At 42.4% G+C, this 18,064-nt stretch overlaps 1 protein-coding gene across 3 annotated transcripts in view; it reads left to right on the top strand.

The window, feature by feature from the left end:
- The window catches only part of nphp4 (nephronophthisis 4), a 215,703-nt gene that overhangs the window by 57,379 nt on the left and 140,260 nt on the right, over nt 1-18,064 (top strand). For all 3 annotated transcript variants that reach the window (XM_029723198.1, XM_029723199.1, XM_029723200.1), the window contains 2 exons: nt 2,662-2,798; nt 15,388-15,557. In XM_029723198.1, the coding sequence (XP_029579058.1) occupies nt 2,662-2,798; nt 15,388-15,557 (307 nt within the window). The remainder of the gene's footprint in view (nt 1-2,661; nt 2,799-15,387; nt 15,558-18,064) is intronic.

Genomic DNA, 18,064 nt, shown 5'->3' on the forward strand with positions numbered 1-18,064 from the left:
GTGAACAGGTATAAGTAGCCTGCGTCATTTTTTCGGAGGTGAAACCTAAACGAGCATCGCTGCTCTAGAACAGGAATTACGTTGAAATAGGGGCTGCATTGCCTTTTTAAATGGTGTTCTGTGTGTATTGAAGTAATATTTATCATATAGGCTATATTATATACAGTATATACCTCATGTGACCTATAATAAGACTATGTATTAATATGACAGTCTATTAAAATGTTTATCGGACTCCATGAAGATGATTTAGCAATATGCAAGTAACTATAGTTGAGTTATGGTAATAGGGATATCAAGAAGGGTCTGAGAATGGAATACTTAGTCAAATAGATTTAATAACATTTTAGAATTAATGAATGATTACATTATACAAGGCATAAAGCTTAAGTTACAAGGCATTAACAAGCATTAGTCTAGGCATGATCAGAGAGAGTGAGAGAGAGGGAGAGAGAGAAAGAAACCATAGCATGAGCAATGGCCCATAGCTCTGGGTGGAGAGAGAGAGGGACCATAGCATGACCAATGGCCCATATAGCTCTGGGGGGAGATGGGGGGGAGAGAGACCATAGCATGACCAATGGCCCATAGCTCTGGGTGGAGAGAGAGAGGGACCATAGCATGACCAATGGCCCATATAGCTCTGGGGGGAGATGGGGGGAGAGAGACCATAGCATGACCAATGGCCCATAGCTCTGGGTGGAGAGGGGGAGGAAGATTGAGAGTGTATCTCACCACAGCATGTCAAAAACATAGAGAAGAGACAATGAATTTGAGTCCCTTTAATAACATCAGAGCTGTTTGGATTCCAATTCGGGAGTTGTGGGCCAATAGAATTACTGTAAAAGTGAACTTCCAATCAGATATCAGACCTACAGGATGTAAAGACAACAGAAACTTCACAGAGGTGAGACAGAATGAGGGATGTGGAGAGCATCACAGAGAAGGCTGAATTCCTGAGAAGACAAAACCTTTCCATATCCTGTTGAGGATCTTATCCCGATCTTATCCCGGTATTGGGATTCATTGTCATGTGACCATGGCGGGGAATTCAAAACTGCAAGAGTAATCATTTCAAAAAATCAAATAATCAACTATTTTCCTCCATTTGAAAGATATATCTCCTAAATCTAACCACGCTGTCCGATTTTCAGAGGCATTACGGAGAATGCATAAAGTTAGGTTATGTGAGGAGAGTACATTGACAATAGCTGCGTGTAATGTTTAGCCAATTCAAAGAAGGGCATCAACAGACAGAAAACTAGCTAGAATTATGCACTTACCTTTGACAATCTGCATCAGATGACACTCATAGGACATTATGTTATACAATACATGCATTTTTAGTTCCATCAAGTTCATATTTATATCCAAAAACAGCATTTACAGTCGCGGTGAAATTCAGAATTTTTTTCGGCTCGAATGCACCCAGTGAATCCAGCATTACAAATCACGGAATTACTATTCGAAAACATTGGTAAATTATAATATTGTCATTCAAAGAATAATATATTATCATCTCGTAATTGCTACCGAAGGGCCAGATCTCAAAATAACTTTACTGGGAAATCACATTTTGTATAAACTGGGTACTATGCTAACAACAATAAGCTATATGCTAAGCTAAGCTAAGCTATACCGTTAGCATTAGCATCATCTAATATCGATAATAACATTCTAAATATCCCCTTACCTTTGATTATCTCCATCAGAAGGCGCTGCCAGAGATCCCAGGTCCAGAACAAATGTGGTTTCTTTTGACAAAGTTCATAATTTATGTCCAAATAGTTAGCGTTCAGTAGGCTCCCACAAAATGAGGTGGGCAGTGTAAAGTCACGTCGAAAAACTAAAGAAAACCTAGTAAATAATCTATTTACGTTTGTTTAAACATGTCAAACGTTGTTTAGCACTAATCTTTTGTTCCATTTTTAACGTGAAACATCAGTAAACATCAGTAATATTTTCACACAACCTATCAAGTGTCTAGAATAAACGATAATGACAAAGGCACTCTTCTCAGATTCATGCGCAGGCGCAAAAAATGAAGTGATGACGTGTCAACTTGTAAGCTTTCTAATTCGGTGTGTATTTATCACAGATGCTTCAAACAACTTTCTAAAGATCGTTGACATCTAGTGGAAGCAGTAGGAGTTGCGAACTGAATCCTTTCTCACTGTGGTATCTTTAAAACAATGACACTAAATAGTACAGTCACAAAATTCTCTTTTTTTTTAATCTATTTTTCACAGGTTTTTGCCTGCAATATGAGTTTTGTTATACTTACAGACACCATTCAAACTGTTTTAGAAAATTCAGAGTGTTTTCTATCCGAATGTGTTAATAATATGCATATCCTAGCTTCTGAGTTGGTGTAGGAGGCAGTTAAAACTGGGCACATATTTCTTTCAAAATTCTCAATACTGCCCCCGTGGCCCGTAGAGGTTAAAGTGTAAAGAGTCACTTTAGGGGCTGGGCTGCCCTACAGCGGTGCCTGAGACAGCATTTTCCACCACCATTAACAAAATGCTGGAAGAATGGTGTTGCATCCCTCCAATAGAGTTCCAGACACTTGTAGAATCTATGCCAAGGCCCAATGCCCTATTTAGACACTTTATGTTGGTGTTTCCTTTATTTTGGCAGTTACCTGTACTTTGCCTCTAGGAGATTCCCTGTTGAAGCCCCACATGGTGAAGAGCCTCACCTGCTTCCTGGACAGGCTGTCCATCTCTCTGCATCCCTCCCTGGAGAAGTTTGAGAGCCAGCTGCTACAGCATGTCAGCACGGACTGCCACAATACGGTAAGAGCCATGTTACGCGATTCGAGTGGAAATGATGCTACTCACATGGGGCACTGTTTGTTGTGATAGTTTACAATAATTATTAGTTTTTATGACGTACTAGTGGGTTCCATAATTATTGGCAACGTTGATAGAGATGAGGAAAAAAGACTGTATAAAATAAATAACACAAATACTGAGCTATTCTGTATGTTCCAAAACATTTTGACGTTTTTTTATTTTGCTCAGAGAGATTTCATTTAACAAGTAATAAAAATAAATGCAAAAAAGATGGGGGTCCAAACAGAATATTTTCAGATCCTAGCCACAGATTCTACTAACCTGCTCTTGGCAGTATTGTATTCCTTCTTGATTCAGAGAAAAAGGTATCTTATAAATTGCGGCTGTGATGATGCCAGTTTCGCAATATTTTTTCCATGGCAAAGATGAAAACACAAAGCAGACTAAACTCTTTGGTCCTTTAAAAACCTGCTGTATGTAAAATAGTATGTGCTATATCTTGGAAAATAAATATATGTGACTCTGGATGACAACATAACGAGGTTTGTTTCCAACATTAGGGCTGTTTTCCTAAAGAAATTACATCCGCTTTGTGTTTTGTTTCCTTAACACGATACTAACGAGTATCGCGATACTGGTATTGTCCTGGCCCTATTATAAATGTCTGTGTCCAGTTGCAGGTGGTTCTTCAAAAATCTGAGAAAACATAGAAAGATATTAAGTCCATGTTTTGTACTGTGTGAGAAGGTTCTTAGCTGCCGCGCATCTAGCATTTCCCAGCATCTTTGCAAGAGCTAGTTGTGTCTATGTAACGCGTCTGCACGTGTAGAAGTAGATGACAACGCATCACACAGTGCGACCAAAACAAAGATCTACGCACATGCAAGAGGCATTTCTCACTCGATACAAAACATGGATTGCCAATTACCTTCAATTTTTGCCCTTGAAAACTTGTCACAAACACTGTCCTTTTATAGCTACCAAAAGTAAATCAGGGCTTGTCTATTCTCTTCGTCTAAGGAGACGTAACCATGTTTGACAGGTGCAGCCATGCGCTCGCTATTCTGTGCGCAGTGCAGTTGTGCCGGTCCTATTTATCTATCTGCTCTGTCTTAAGTGACGTGCGGCAGAAAATTTATAAATTGATATCATGATGCTGTCAGTCCCCTTTATCTCTGTCCCAGTGTTCAGCACTGCCTCTTCACCCGCTGTTGAACCCTCCTGATGCAGCAGTATTGAGCCACGTGCAGTTTTGATAAGGCACGTCTCACCGTTATGTTTTACCAAGGCCTTCACTGTAGTATCTTAGCCATTAGAGGCTGTGCTAGTGTGTGTCAGGCTTTGGAGTACACCCTCTGAGCAATATAGTGTCATGAACTTTGAATTGTTCAGAATGTTGGCCTTTTGGTGCTGTATTATTTGCATTTATTTGCAAATTGGCAATTATTGGCATAAACCTTCTAAAGATATGTGTTTGATAGGTGGTCATTCAATCTGTCGTCCTCCTTCACACATAACTCTGACACAGGCAGACATTGTCATTGGTGCGCAGAATATTTTCAGATCAAAAAATGACAGTTTAGTGGAATGTATGTCCTTTATGGATTACAAAAGCTAGTGCATCGATGTGTGCATCTTTAGTGAGCACAACCTGGCTGTGACCTTCTAAGTAGAGACAATTACACAGAGCAATTAAAGCGACATTTTACCTGAAGCTTTTCCACTTCATAAAGAAAGTGTTCCGTCAGTACAGTTTGAACCTGTGAACTTGAATACATTGAGGGAGATTAAAAATCAAAGCTAGCAGGCCTATATTTTGCTCTGCTATTCATGTGCTCATACATTGATCAGTTCTGACATTTCTCTCAGGTTTTTTTTAAAGTGCTTTCCGCTAGTCAATGCACCAATCTGCACTGTACAGAACAACCCATATCAAAAGACCCACTAGTACATGGATTTCTCATTAGTGTCTCATACGAAGCAAACTAAATATTGTTGTCGCTCGAAGGACGTTAACAAGGATGTCATTGGACAGCTGAGTGTGCATATCCAGATTGATTGGACAATTGGGATTTGGGCCGCTCCGGGGTAGCCTTTTTTAACATGATTATCTACAGTACCATGTCTTCTTGAAAAATCATCTGGTGTCTACCAAGCTACACATGCTGGGCCTAGCTCACTTTGAAATGAAACTATGAGAAACGCATCTCCAGTAGAGTAGAAGAGGCAGAACGGCTCAAATTGAAAGGCTGTTGGACAAAAATACTTCCCTTTGCCTTTTGTGAGTTAGGAAGACAGGTCTGATGAAATTAATCACTTTTATAAAAACAAATTATCTCCCTCAGCATTGACACCTTTTTGTTCCTTTGTGGGTCTTCATAACTCAGTAATGTGGATTTTAAAACAGTCAGATTGACTTCAGTATGTGTTCTATTGTGAAACTTCAGTGGGGCTGACGCCTCTCTCGGCACCTCATCTTGAGGAAGGTGCTAATACATGCAGCATCGAGGGTGACGGCAGACTTAAATTAGCGATTGTGCGTATACATACCTGCGTGCGTATGTATGGGTGTGTGACCTTTTGAGAAGTGCGACTCTTTGTGCTAGATTGTCATCATCCAGCTATCTGGGAGGTGATGCTGACACCGTACCTGCTGCATCAGCCTCAAGTGCTCAGTAAAAGGCAGACTAAAGCACAAATGGAGAACGGTGGATGTGAAGGAAGAGAGAGTCTTTGTTTTCTCTTTCCAAAATGTCTCCCTTTACAGTTCTTAAATCCATTGTATTGAGAGCAAAACAATATTGAAAATGCACATTTTCACTTGGCATACAGTATAAAGGCCTTGTGGATCTGTTTTTTAGGTCTTCTGTAGCTACTGTAGATGCCATGGCTTTGTTGTAGTGCAATTAGAATGCCAACACTTGCCTAACTGCTATCTTGACAGGCTATTTTGTCTATACATTCTGCAGCTTGAGCCATCCAGAATCCATAGAACTCGGTGGCTCTTACAACCCTCTGTGATAAGGTAGGGTAGAGAGTCGATCAAAGTGTTCTCTTTATTTGGTCCTCCTGAACATAGGCCCCAGGCTTGGGGACACTTAAACTGTATTTGTCTAATCTACCCCTAGATGCTTTCACAGCCAGCAGAGCTCCTAGACCTAGAACAATAAATCAGGCCAGGCCCATTGTCTCAGTCAGGACCCATGATGTTTGTATCCAATGTCTTGGCGAGCGATCAAAGGACCGAAATGGGAGCGGGAGAAAAAAGAAGCAAGAGGACAAACACCGTGCCGCAGGCAAAACTGCATGCCCCTAGGCAAATCTCATCAATTGCGAGAAGCAAAGCAAAAACTCAATAAAGTTTTTCATTTCCAGAATAAAAGGAAACTTGCTCAAAGTAGGACTGCCCCTGCTGTTTATGTGCCAAAGAAAAAGCCCAAAAGGAAAATGTCACTCAGAAACGTTTTCTTTTTCTGCCCTGTGAGAATGCTTGAACGGGTTAGGGTATGGTATACCTCTACATATGCCAACTGACTCCTGCTATCCTTAATCATACAACTTCCAAAGCAGATTATAGAATGAGCAGTGTGATTGAATACAGTAGGCCTGCCTGTATTGGACTTTTATAAAGCTTATCTCCCCTTGCTATCTCTCTAGAAGTATAACTAAAATATTACTCCCTCCAAAAATTCAATAAGAAGAATACCTTATTGTCCATGAACTTACAGAGAACAGGAACTTCATGCTCACAACCCAAACACCTGAGACACACACACCCCATAGCGGTTTGAAGTAATTGGTCAGCCACAATGCCGCGCCCCCAGAACAATTGTAGCAAGTGCCTTGCTCAAGGGCTGTGAATGATACCCGCAAAACTCTCCGTTTGCCAGCTCACTCCGCACCAGATTTTTTCAGTCGGAGCTGGGATTCAAACCAATGATCCCTCCCTTTGCTGGCCCGCGTCTCTAATGGCTAGGCTACCTGCCACCCCCATACAAAGTCTCTGAACCTACTGTTTATTATTTCATTATTATAGCTCTTCCTTCCTCTGGGTTCTATGATGATGATTGAAACCTTTATTGCACCGAAGGGTATTTGTTTTACACAACATGAGCAATGGAGAAAAAAAAGACATGCAAAGGGAAGACCTGAGTGTTCTAGGAAACATCTGAACCTTATAATAACCTTCTAAAAATGAGCTGAGGTTTGCAGTAGAGGTGTCCAGATTCAGCATTCTGTATCAACAACTATAATGCAGAATACTCAAATCTATAATGGCATCTGAACCTATGTGGGACAGTCTGGGACCCGGTTCTTTTAATCATCTTCAAGTGCGTGTTGTCTCACTTTAGCAGTCAAAACAAATGAGCATCAGGGAAGCGGCGTGAGTGGGCGCCATTGACCGAACCCTCCTGGCCAGGAGTGTGATCAATAGGCATTACCACCTCCTAAAAGATTTTGTTATGTTAATGTTCTCCTACCAGTGATTTTAGTGTCTAGTCAAGTTGAGTCATTTGTTTGAAACGTCAGGGAACGCTCAATGCTGTCCATCTCAAGTGACCTTTAACCCTATGGGCTCTGGTCAAAAGTAGTGCACTAAATCAGGGAATAGGGTACCTCCTGAAACCCCAACCACCCTAACTAAAGCAGTATACTCTGGTGAAAAGGGCAGCAACAAAAAAGTGGGATAATTTTATAAGCTGGCTATATTGGTGGACTTGTGACTCAATATTTTCTGGTAGTGAATCGTGGGCTGCGTTTTCACCAGGAGGGCAATGCGATTCATCAGCAGAAGCGATATGCCAGTTAAAATGTGTTAAGGAGCAGAGGAGTGGGTCGGATGACAATGGCATGCTAATGATGGTTCAACTGTGTTTCCTGGGAAGGATGACTCACCTAGGTGTGAGGAAGCTAACGTCCACAGCGTGGGCATCTCCCTCCACCGCCACACGTGTACACACACACACACACACACACACGCCACACAGACACACGCATATGGTTGCATGTTTTGCGCTCACATACAAACATGCTAGCATACGTGCGCACAAGCTAGCATGCGCATACACAAACATGCTAACATTCTCGCACACACACACTAGCACAAACACCCATGATAGCATGCTCACAGACACATACAGGCTAGAACATGCTAGCACATGCTAGCATGCGTTTATATATGCATACACGCACAGACACACACAGAGAAACACCAAACAACCCCTCTAATGGGCTTGGCTTATCAGCTTAGTCTCATATCTTTAAGATTAGTATAAAAATAAAATATTTTGAAAATAATTAGCCTTTGAGTCCCTGGAGCAATTAAATTATTTAGCTGATTCTACATTTCAGATTAATTTAGTTGTTTCAGAGAGGGTCCCCCATTCTTCAGATGAATGCTCTGAGACTTAACCCCTTATTGAGATTGCACTAATATGGATTTTATTCAGGGTTGACTCAGCCCGTTCAGCCCAACTTGTTATGTCACATGCCTCCCTACCTCTGCGGAAGCACAGTTCCCGCTCAGCCCAGTCAAAACTGTTCGCTGCTCTGGCACCCCAATGGTGGAACAAGCTCCCTCACGACGCCAGGACAGCGGAGTCAATCACCACCTTCCGGAGACACCTGAAACCCCACCTCTTTAAGGAATACCTGGGATAGGATAAAGTAATCCTTCTAACCCCCCCCCCCAAAAAAAGATATAGATGTACTATTGTAAAGTGGTTGTTCCACTGGATATCATAAGGTGAATGCACCAATTTGTAAGTCGCTCTGGATAAGAGCGTCTGCTAAATGACGTAAATGTAATAACACTACATTGCAGCTTGCTGAACTTTGATATTAATCACAGTTTATCTTTGTATGTGCTGAATTTTGCACTTGACATCAAGTTAATCTCTGTGCCAAAACATAAAGACATGATTTAGGGGTAACATAAGCGTGTATGAATGGTTACGACTGGTATTATGTCATGTTATTAAATCCTATGTACGCCCGGACCTACTTTATAGTCTCATTCTGTCTGACTGACTAAAACCCCCGACTCAACCAATCAAATAACTTGCACACTTACTTCATCTGCAGCATCAGAACACAAATAACCTTCAAAAACCAATTTATTCTCCTTAAAGATCCCATTTAATTTCTTCAAAATGAACAGCACAAGACTCTACACACCGCCTACTCTCTCCCTTGTTTAAATGACCTTACTTTCTAGTCATTTCCATGTTATTCAACTGACAGTTCTTTCTGTAAAAGTACATTTTGCTTACCGAATATTTCAATTTTTGCCAAGCCAGTACATTGTACAAATTGAATCAACAAGATTCTGCACTGGCGATAAGTAACAGAGATAACGCCTTGGTCTCCTTTTAAATGCCGTGTTGAAACAGGCTAGTAATATTTGAGATGTATGTTCAAATCCTGGATTTGTTTTTAATTGTAATCAAAATGTAAACATTGAAACCCTGAGAAAGAAAGCAAAGTGCTAATATGCCTCAAGCCTCATCCCAAGGTGGGTCTGAGGTGTTACCTTTATGTGCACCACTACAGCACTCAGCATTAATGTATAGCTTGCACTTTCTTTCCTTTTTTTTTCCTGTGAAGAGATAAGATATCTTATTCTAATATATTTATCTTTGACTTGTAGGAGGGGGTTTATTTCTCTCGCTGATTTCTCAGGAGCATTAAGAACCTATGTATTTTGCAGAGAAAAAGCATTTATTCTCGTGGCCCCGAAGGCCATGTCTATTAAGGCATCATTTTCTTACTCTTGACACGACATAACAGACGTACACAGCCATTGAAAAAGCTGGAATGTAGAAGAGTTAATTTTCTCCTCGTCTGAACTCCTGACTGAACAGAATGTTCTGGTTTCTCTGAACAACTCCCACACTGGGCTACTGCATTAATTGGAAGCTAAAAAAAACAACAACCCTACTCTCTAGCAACCGACTACTTTGTTTACACTGTTAACAAAGCATGGCAATAAATTGCCTCCTAGTATGCGCAGATGAGACTCTCTTTTTTTAAAACAAACTGTAATTCTGGTAGTTTAAATAACTAAGACATTTGCGCTGTGACAGCGTCTTGGTCCACTGTGCTCAGGTGTCTATGACAAGTCTACCACGCTGTATGCACGCACGGTAGCATGATGAGACCGGGTCACCATTTCTACCACCACTGTTAACAAAGGTGGTGACTCTCAGAGAGCGAGCGATAGAGACCCATGGACATCTCCCGTGGCTGGCCAGTTAAAGGGGAAATTAACTTTTTTCATTAGTCCACTGTTGATAGTCACATGTCAGCAGTAATATTTTCAAGATATTGGACTCTCATGAAGTAAAGTGTCACGGGTTACATCATCATGATGATCCATTTTTTTTACAGATGAGACATAAAAGCTGTCTAGTGGGGAGAGAGCGAGAGGAGCTGCAGGGTGTCCTGAGCTCAAGATCGCCTGTGCCCCACGCTAACAGCTCATCACTCGGACGACTCCCCTCTTCTGTGACAGAGGAAATGGAGTATAATTTAACTTAGGGACCGTTTAATTGTTCACTGTATGCTTCTTAGCTTTAAAATATTGACATTTTAGGATTGGCAAACAAATCTGTAATGGCAGCAGCCAGAGGATAGACCGAGTTGGAGGGAGAAAGGGATATAGGAGAAAGAAAGCATGTCAGATGGAGTGAGAGAGGGGGATAGACAGATATGAGAGAAGGGTGCGTGTGGAAGGGGCGACAGAGAGGGGATGGGTTTTAACAGATGTTGCCTGTTAGAAGCTTCAGACAGCACTCTCTCTCCCTCAATCACTTCATTACAGTCCTGTCCTAGATAAAACAGTGCCATCTCCTGTCATCTCCACACACTGGAGATGTTGAAAGAGTGAGCGAACAGATAGATTCCAGAAAAGGCATAATCATAATTGTAATCTAAATGTAGCTGAAAGCAATCATTTGCGGGGTTCTTGTCACACTTATACTGCTCGCTGCCACTCTGTTGTCAGAAGGAACTTAGAGGCAATGTTTTTTTTTTAATCATCACAGTGTTGAGTTGCCTCCAGCATAGATAGAATTGTAATTAGAATGACGGCTGTTTTGTTTGTATCTCGGCATTATTTTCTTGTCATGGTTGTCATACTCAAACTGTATGCTATGTTTGTGATGAGGACTGTTGGTAATTGTATTTGACTGAAAAAGGTTATGGATATTTAGAGGATGGAGCCTGTTGTTTTAACAAAGGCCGTGGCTGTGAATGCAGAGTTTTCACCCTCACCCCGCCCCTCTGGAATCCTCTTTCTCCACGGGTTGTTTTAGGCACATTTTTTTTCTACGTCGCTGCTGTTCACACTCCACCTCTCTTCACGTTTCTCTCTTTACTTACCCTCTTCTGAACCATGATGATGTAGCCTGTGGACGCGTTCGACATTGCAGCCGACTTTAAAGGCGAGTCGAGGCTGACTGATCTACAAATCACATTGCATCAAAAATAACGATTATCTGTAGATCAATCAGTCAGCCACAATTTACCCATGATACATCACAGTTTTGATGCTTTCGAACCCAGCCTATGTCTGCCTCATTTTTCTGCACAGCTAAACATTCAAGGCCATTATGAAGGCTAAACCCTTCTCTATCTGTCGTAACGGATATTGCAGTTGCACAAGCAGGATGCAGTCCCTACACATTGCACTGGAGCAAAAACAATATGCGTTTTGTGTGATGATGTTGGCACATTTTTGTAGTTGCTGCAGTATCGTAGCCACTAGCCAGAGACGCTGATGAATAACACTACTACTTTGACTGCCTGTCTGCCTTCTGCATAGCCAATGTTTGCAAAGAAAAAATACATTTTCAATCGCTAATTAGACTGCGTGTCTGTGTCTTGCTCGTGTTTGATATGCTGCCTAGATGACTGCATGTAATTCACAACTTGAGTTTTGCATTCGGGGGGAAAAAAATTAATCATGTTTTGTGTACAACATGTAAATAGCTGCATGTAGCCTAACTCCTCTCCTGAGAATAAGAACATGAAATCGCACTTATGCTTAATAGCCTACTGAGGCATGGAATGCCGTAGTTAGTTAGAACATGGACTTTGTGTACAACATGAAGTTTGTAGGCTGCACCAGACAAAGGCGTTCATCGCCTTTCAAGGAGGGGGAAGCAGCAGCGGAGCACAGAGCATCAGCTACGTAGGCAGTGGAGGTGGGCACCAGCTATATCAAAAAATACAAATCCTGCACATGCGCAGAAATCTCAGTATCGTTAGCCACGGCAAATCGGTTTTCCAGAGAATCCGGAACTGCAGCCACTCCGTTTAACAAAATAGGCTCATATGCTTTTTTTTGTAAGCTTTTTTAATGCCTAAAAACAAATGAGATTTGGGTGTAGAAGAATTGTATGTAACATTTTATGGGCGTTCTATTTCAAACAGGCAATGGCCCAGAAAACGACTGCCTCTGTGCCTCGTACTGTGGCTGTCCCATAGGGCCGAGCTAGGCACAGTAAGCCAGTGTATATTCAGGGAAAGGGGATACCTAGTCAGTTGCACAACTGAATGCATTCAACCAAAATGTGTCTTCCGCATTTAACCCAACCCCTCTGAATCAGTGAGGTATAGGGTCGGCTGCCTTAATCGACGTCCACGCCAGGGGAGCAGTTGTTTTTGGGGGTTAATTGCCTTGCAGATTTTCCACCTTGCCGACTTGGGGATTCGAACAAGTGACCTTTTGGTTACTGGCCCAACACTCTTAACATCTAGGCCACCTGCCACATCAGCCTCATTATACAGTATATTTACAAAGTATGTGGACACCCCTTCAAATTAGTAGATTCGGCTATTTCAGCCACACCTGTTGCTGACAGATGTATAGAATCGAGCGCACAGCCATGCAATCTCCATAGACAAGCATTGGCAGTAGAATGGCCTTACTGAAGAGCGCGGTGACCGTGTAGGCCACACAAGCTCACAGAACGGGACCGCCGATTGCTGAAGGCCGTTATTCTCATTGAAAGTAAGTCTAAGAAGCGGTAGATCTGTTCTATGCTTCCTGTTACTAAGCTTCGTATTTGCGTCTTTTACTTTCAGGATTGTACACCAGCTTCAAACAGCTGAAAATGCAATATTTTTGGTTATGGAAAGACACTACATAGCCAAAAGTATATATTTTCATAACCAAAAATATTTTATTTTCAGCTATGAGAATAACGGCCTTCAACAATCGGCAGTCCCGTTCTGTGTGCTTGTGTGGCCTACACGGTCACGGAGCTCTTCAGTAAGGCCATTCTACTACCAATGCTTGTCTATGGAGATTGAAGGGGTGTCCACATACACTACATAGCCAAAAGTATGTGGACACCCCTTCAATATCCATAGACTAACATTGACAGTAGAATGGCCTTACTGAAGAGCTCAGTGACATTCAACATGGCACCGTCATAGGATGCCACCTTTCCAACGAGTCAGTTCATCAAATTTCTGCCGTGCTAGAGCTTCCCCAGTCAACTGTAAGTGCTGTTATTGTGAAGTGGAAATGTCTAGGAGCAACAGCGGCTCAGCCACGAAGTGGTAGGCCCCACAAGCTCACAGAATGGGAGTGCCGAGTGCTGAAGCGCGTAGTGAGTGAAAATTGTCTGTCCTCGGTTGCAGTGGAAACGCGTTCTCTGGAGTGATGAATCACGCTTCACCATCTGGCAGTCCGGCGGACTAATCTGGGTTTGGCGGATGCCAACGCTACCTGCCCCAATGCATAGTGCCAACTGTAAAGTTTTGCGGAGGAGGAATAATGGTCTGGGGTTCTTTTTCATGGTTCGGGCTAGGCCCTTTAGTTCCAGTGAAGTGAAATCTTAATGCTACAGCATACAATGACATTCTAGTCATTTTTGTGCTTTCAGCCAGACCTCACTAATGCTCTTGTGGCTGAATGGAAGCAAGTCCCCACAGCAGTGTTCCAACATCTAGTGGAAAGACTTATACGAAGAGTAGAGGCTGTTATAGCAGCAACGTGGGGACCAACTCCATATTAATGCCCATGATTTTGGAATGAGATGTTCGACGAGCAGGTTTCCACATACTTTTGGTCATGTAGTGTATCTCACAACTTTCCAGTGTTTGTGCCTCGGGTCTATCTTATCGCAGACCCTCGAAAGGCATTGACGGATCTAAATGGGAAGGTTTCAGATGTTAAACACAATTTCCCCATTGAGGATAAACAAGCCCCGACTACTGTATCTTCCCCGGCCGCTTGAGAGAGATGGACTCGAGAGATGTTCACTGTTGCCGCGAAGAGAGCGAGAGAGAGAGAGGGATAGAGTAGGAGAGGTGGAGAGAGGAAGATGGAGAGAACGATGAGGATACGTGGGCTGCACGCTCTGCAGCTGCATATAATACCGATGCTCAATTGATATGCTAATTGGATTGGGAAGGTGTGGGTGGATATGGAGACAGTTTAGGCAGAGAGAGAGAGAGAGGCAATGAGAAAGATAGAGGGAGGAAGAAGCTGGGGAGGCAGGCAGTAACACAGGAACAGCAGTTAGGCCCAGAACCCAGGGTTAGAGAGTTTACAGTCAATCATCTCGCTCACTGCTCACTCCGCGTTACTTAGCAGCTGCAAGTGCCACGCTGCAGCGCAAACTCCCAAAACAGCTGACAACCAATCCGCCCGTTGACTTGTTTGTTAAACACATTGACTTCTTCATTTACATTTTTCATTTCATACGGTAGCTTGTAATCTGTGATTGATTGTCACGTTATTAGAGCGAGCGAAAAACAAAATGCAAAAAAAGAACCAATGGTTCCCCAGATGTTTGATTTGAAATAATTATTAGCTTATTAATTAGTTACAATTTGCGTAATCACAACATTAGTATGAATCATTGCTATTATTATGATAATGTATACGCTGTAACAGGGCCGCAAGAAATCAATTAAAAAATGTATTCTATTGTATGCCTTTGTGCACAGTGTAATCATCTTATTTTTTGTTTGTCGTTTCCATTGTCACAGCTTTCTCCTCCTATTATATGCAAAGGGTCCACTACTTTAAACATGTATGGGGCTCTCATCTTTCCCCTTCTTCACTAAGAGGCTGAGCAGCAGATGAAATGAGCAGACAGTGAGGAGAGTCAAAGTACTAGCAGAGCAGAGCAATCAGTGGAGAATCAGTGAGACCTCAGAGTGTGAGACTTTGTGAGACGGGCTGAGATGTCGGGCTGTGAGGGTGACGTCTCGTCATGTTTCATCACACGGGGACGGTGACAGTGTCCTGGGGTGGTGCCAGGAGGAATGCTGTAGAGAGGGTTCTGTAAACCTAAAAATACATTTGTACTGTCTGTGAGCACTGTTTTATAGCCTAGTTGTATCCACATTTTATAGTTTAATGGCCTCAACTGTACAACCTGACAGATGTATGTGTCATTTAAATCCCCATCTATGCTAGATCTTATTCATTATCTATACAACATGCAATTAGAGATCTTCTCACTCTAAGTGTGTGGGTGCGTGTCTGCTCACGTGTGGCTAAGCAGCAAGGATGAGGAGCTACCTTGGCTCAATACATCCTGATTGGATCTGTTCTTCTCTCCTGCAGAAACACTCGGGTCCGGAGAGCTCAGCGGTGGTGGTCATCCAGGAGCGGAGGCTCCACGTGGGGGTCCACAACGGCTGGGGCTTCTTGGAGCGCCCCCAGGTGGTGGTGCTGGAGACAACCGAGGCCACCGATTGTAGCAGGGGACGAAAGGGCACACTGACCAGAGACTGGTGAGTGGAGTGGAGCCTCACTGGGCTGGTAGCGGTAGGCTACATCCTTGAGTGCAGGGTTTGGTACATTAACCCCGTCAACTGGGTTTGATCATGCAAGGTCAGCAATAGGTTCCGTACCCTTTTCCACTCTGATCAGCACTAAAACACACAATCAGCTTCCGACGAACAGCTTCAGCACGTCAAACCCTACAATAATGGTTGTTTCTGACACTTTCTGTTCATGTGTTTGTAAGCCGATTGGTGATTCCTGTGTCCTATTCACTTGGCATTATGAGGAAGAAAACGGACTGAAACGGGGAGGGACTACTAATTGAAATTGTCCAATAAGAAACGCAGTTTTTTTGTCTTTCGTTGGAAAATGTTTTGCTACAGTGTGCACTAATCAGTATGACCCTGCTGCCATTGACATAGGGATAGTGGCCTCCTTGTGGTGCTGAACCCACAGTGTTGTGCTGCTGATGGAGTCACACTCTGGATTGACATTAGATGAGAGAGGAAAATACCAACACACACACACACTGTTTAGATCACTGATCACCAACCCTGGTCCTAGAGAGCTACCGGATGTGCAGGGCTTTGTTCCAGTCTAGCACCAACACACCGTATTCAACGATTCATCTCTAGACCAATGATCTATATACTGTATCGATAGACAGTAATAGACAAATTACCAATCAAGGTTTAGATGCTCACATACTACTTTGTATGACTGTGTGCTTGTATAAGGCCACATACCAACATATTAGAAATGTCAGGACACAATATTCAAATCAGCTTTCATGAGTTGGTTCAGTTATTAGTTTAGAATTAGTGAACGCACATCGAACAAAACAAATTCCATTCTAATTTGATGATCATGTGATAATCAAAGTAGGTATTTGTGAGTGGTGTCACACAATTTACCCAACAAAAGGAAACTAAACATCAATTAATTTCGTATCGCCTATAATAAAGCTGTTTGTCTGATGCCACCACATTTATAGCAACTATGTCGGCGTGTCAAGTATGCCCCCCCATCAGATAAAGTGGCCTCCCTGTTTCTATCACCTCCTTGTCTGCATCCCAAATGGCACCATATTCCCTATATAGTGCACTACTTTTGACCAAGGCGCATAGGGCTCTGTTGATAAGTAGTGGACTCTATAGGGAATAGGGTGCCATTTGGGCTGCACCCTGTACATAATAAACCATAATAATCATAATGACACAATACATTATCCGACGCTACCGCCGTTTGTGTTTTAGTTCCTTTTTTAAAGAGGTAGGTAGAAGTCTCTTGTTCCCCCCCCCCCCCCCCTGCTGGTCACACAGAATTTGAAAGCGCTGTTATGAATAGCAGAGCGTAGGCCGTAATTATTCTGGATATTTTTTTTTTTGTCGTCGTTTCGCCGAGAAAGAAGCCAACGCTCACACACACACACACACACACACACACAGGGCTGCTCGTGGGCCCAGTTCAAAGCAACGCCTGTTCCAGTCTCCTGGGGGTTTCTGCCTGCGGAGAGTAGCGCAACTCGGCTGACCTTCACAACATTTCCTCACTTTGTCAATATGCTGGCAGTCAGGGCTGTATGCAAACTGTGAATGATGAAAATCTAAATAATATGAATGCATGGTCCACATGGGGCCAGTAACACATGGCGCGTGGAGTGGGCACCGCTCAACATCATTGTCATCGGCAGCAATTTTCCTTTTCTCAGAAGAAATGACGCCACTTCACTGTACCTTTTAATACAGTTGCTAGAACAATTGCAAGGAAGTAGGCACAACGCTCAGTTGAACTTTCTTTTTTACGATGATTCTAGAAGCCTTAATGATTTTAACAAACTACATAAAATAGAAACTTTTCAATTGACAAGTGACTGTTGCAGCTATTTCTGTGCCACTACTGTCAGAATAGTTACAATACTGTTGTGTAGTGGATTCTTGGGCAATTTGGATACCTTTCTGTAGTTTGAGGTGCTGGACCGGAGTAAGACTGATTTTGTATTTAGTGTGTAAAATAGGGGTCTTCAACCTTTTGTTTCTAGGGATTCCCGCCTAGGCAAACTGGCGATGCAGGGACCCCCATCATATGTTAGCAAAAAATTTATTTTCACATCTTGGTAGTATCATCAGGTGAATGATAATGGAAAGAACAATTTTAAAATGAATAGTTTTGGTAGAGCCCTTTTCATTATTTTGACATCCCCACATTATAATTGGAAGAGGAAGTGTAAACTCTAGCATAGCCTATTAGCTAGAATGGTAACTCCAAAAATATTTTGGTTAATAGCAGCTGTCTAGCTGGTTAAACAAAGGTTAGCTATGTGTTGGCAAAAATGTATGTCCAAGTCAAGAAAGCCTGCCAGCGGCACTTGCCACGACTGGTACTTGCTTTTGCTTATTCAAAGCCTATGTCAGATACTCCAGTGAGCGTAATTAGCTCAGTATTAGGAGTTGAGAAATAAGGTTGACATAATTAGAAATAATATATTATCCTTTCTTTCTACTATATGTACACT

Source organism: Salmo trutta, chromosome 30 (assembly GCF_901001165.1).
Source record: "Salmo trutta chromosome 30, fSalTru1.1, whole genome shotgun sequence".
Lineage (NCBI taxonomy): Eukaryota > Metazoa > Chordata > Actinopteri > Salmoniformes > Salmonidae > Salmo > Salmo trutta.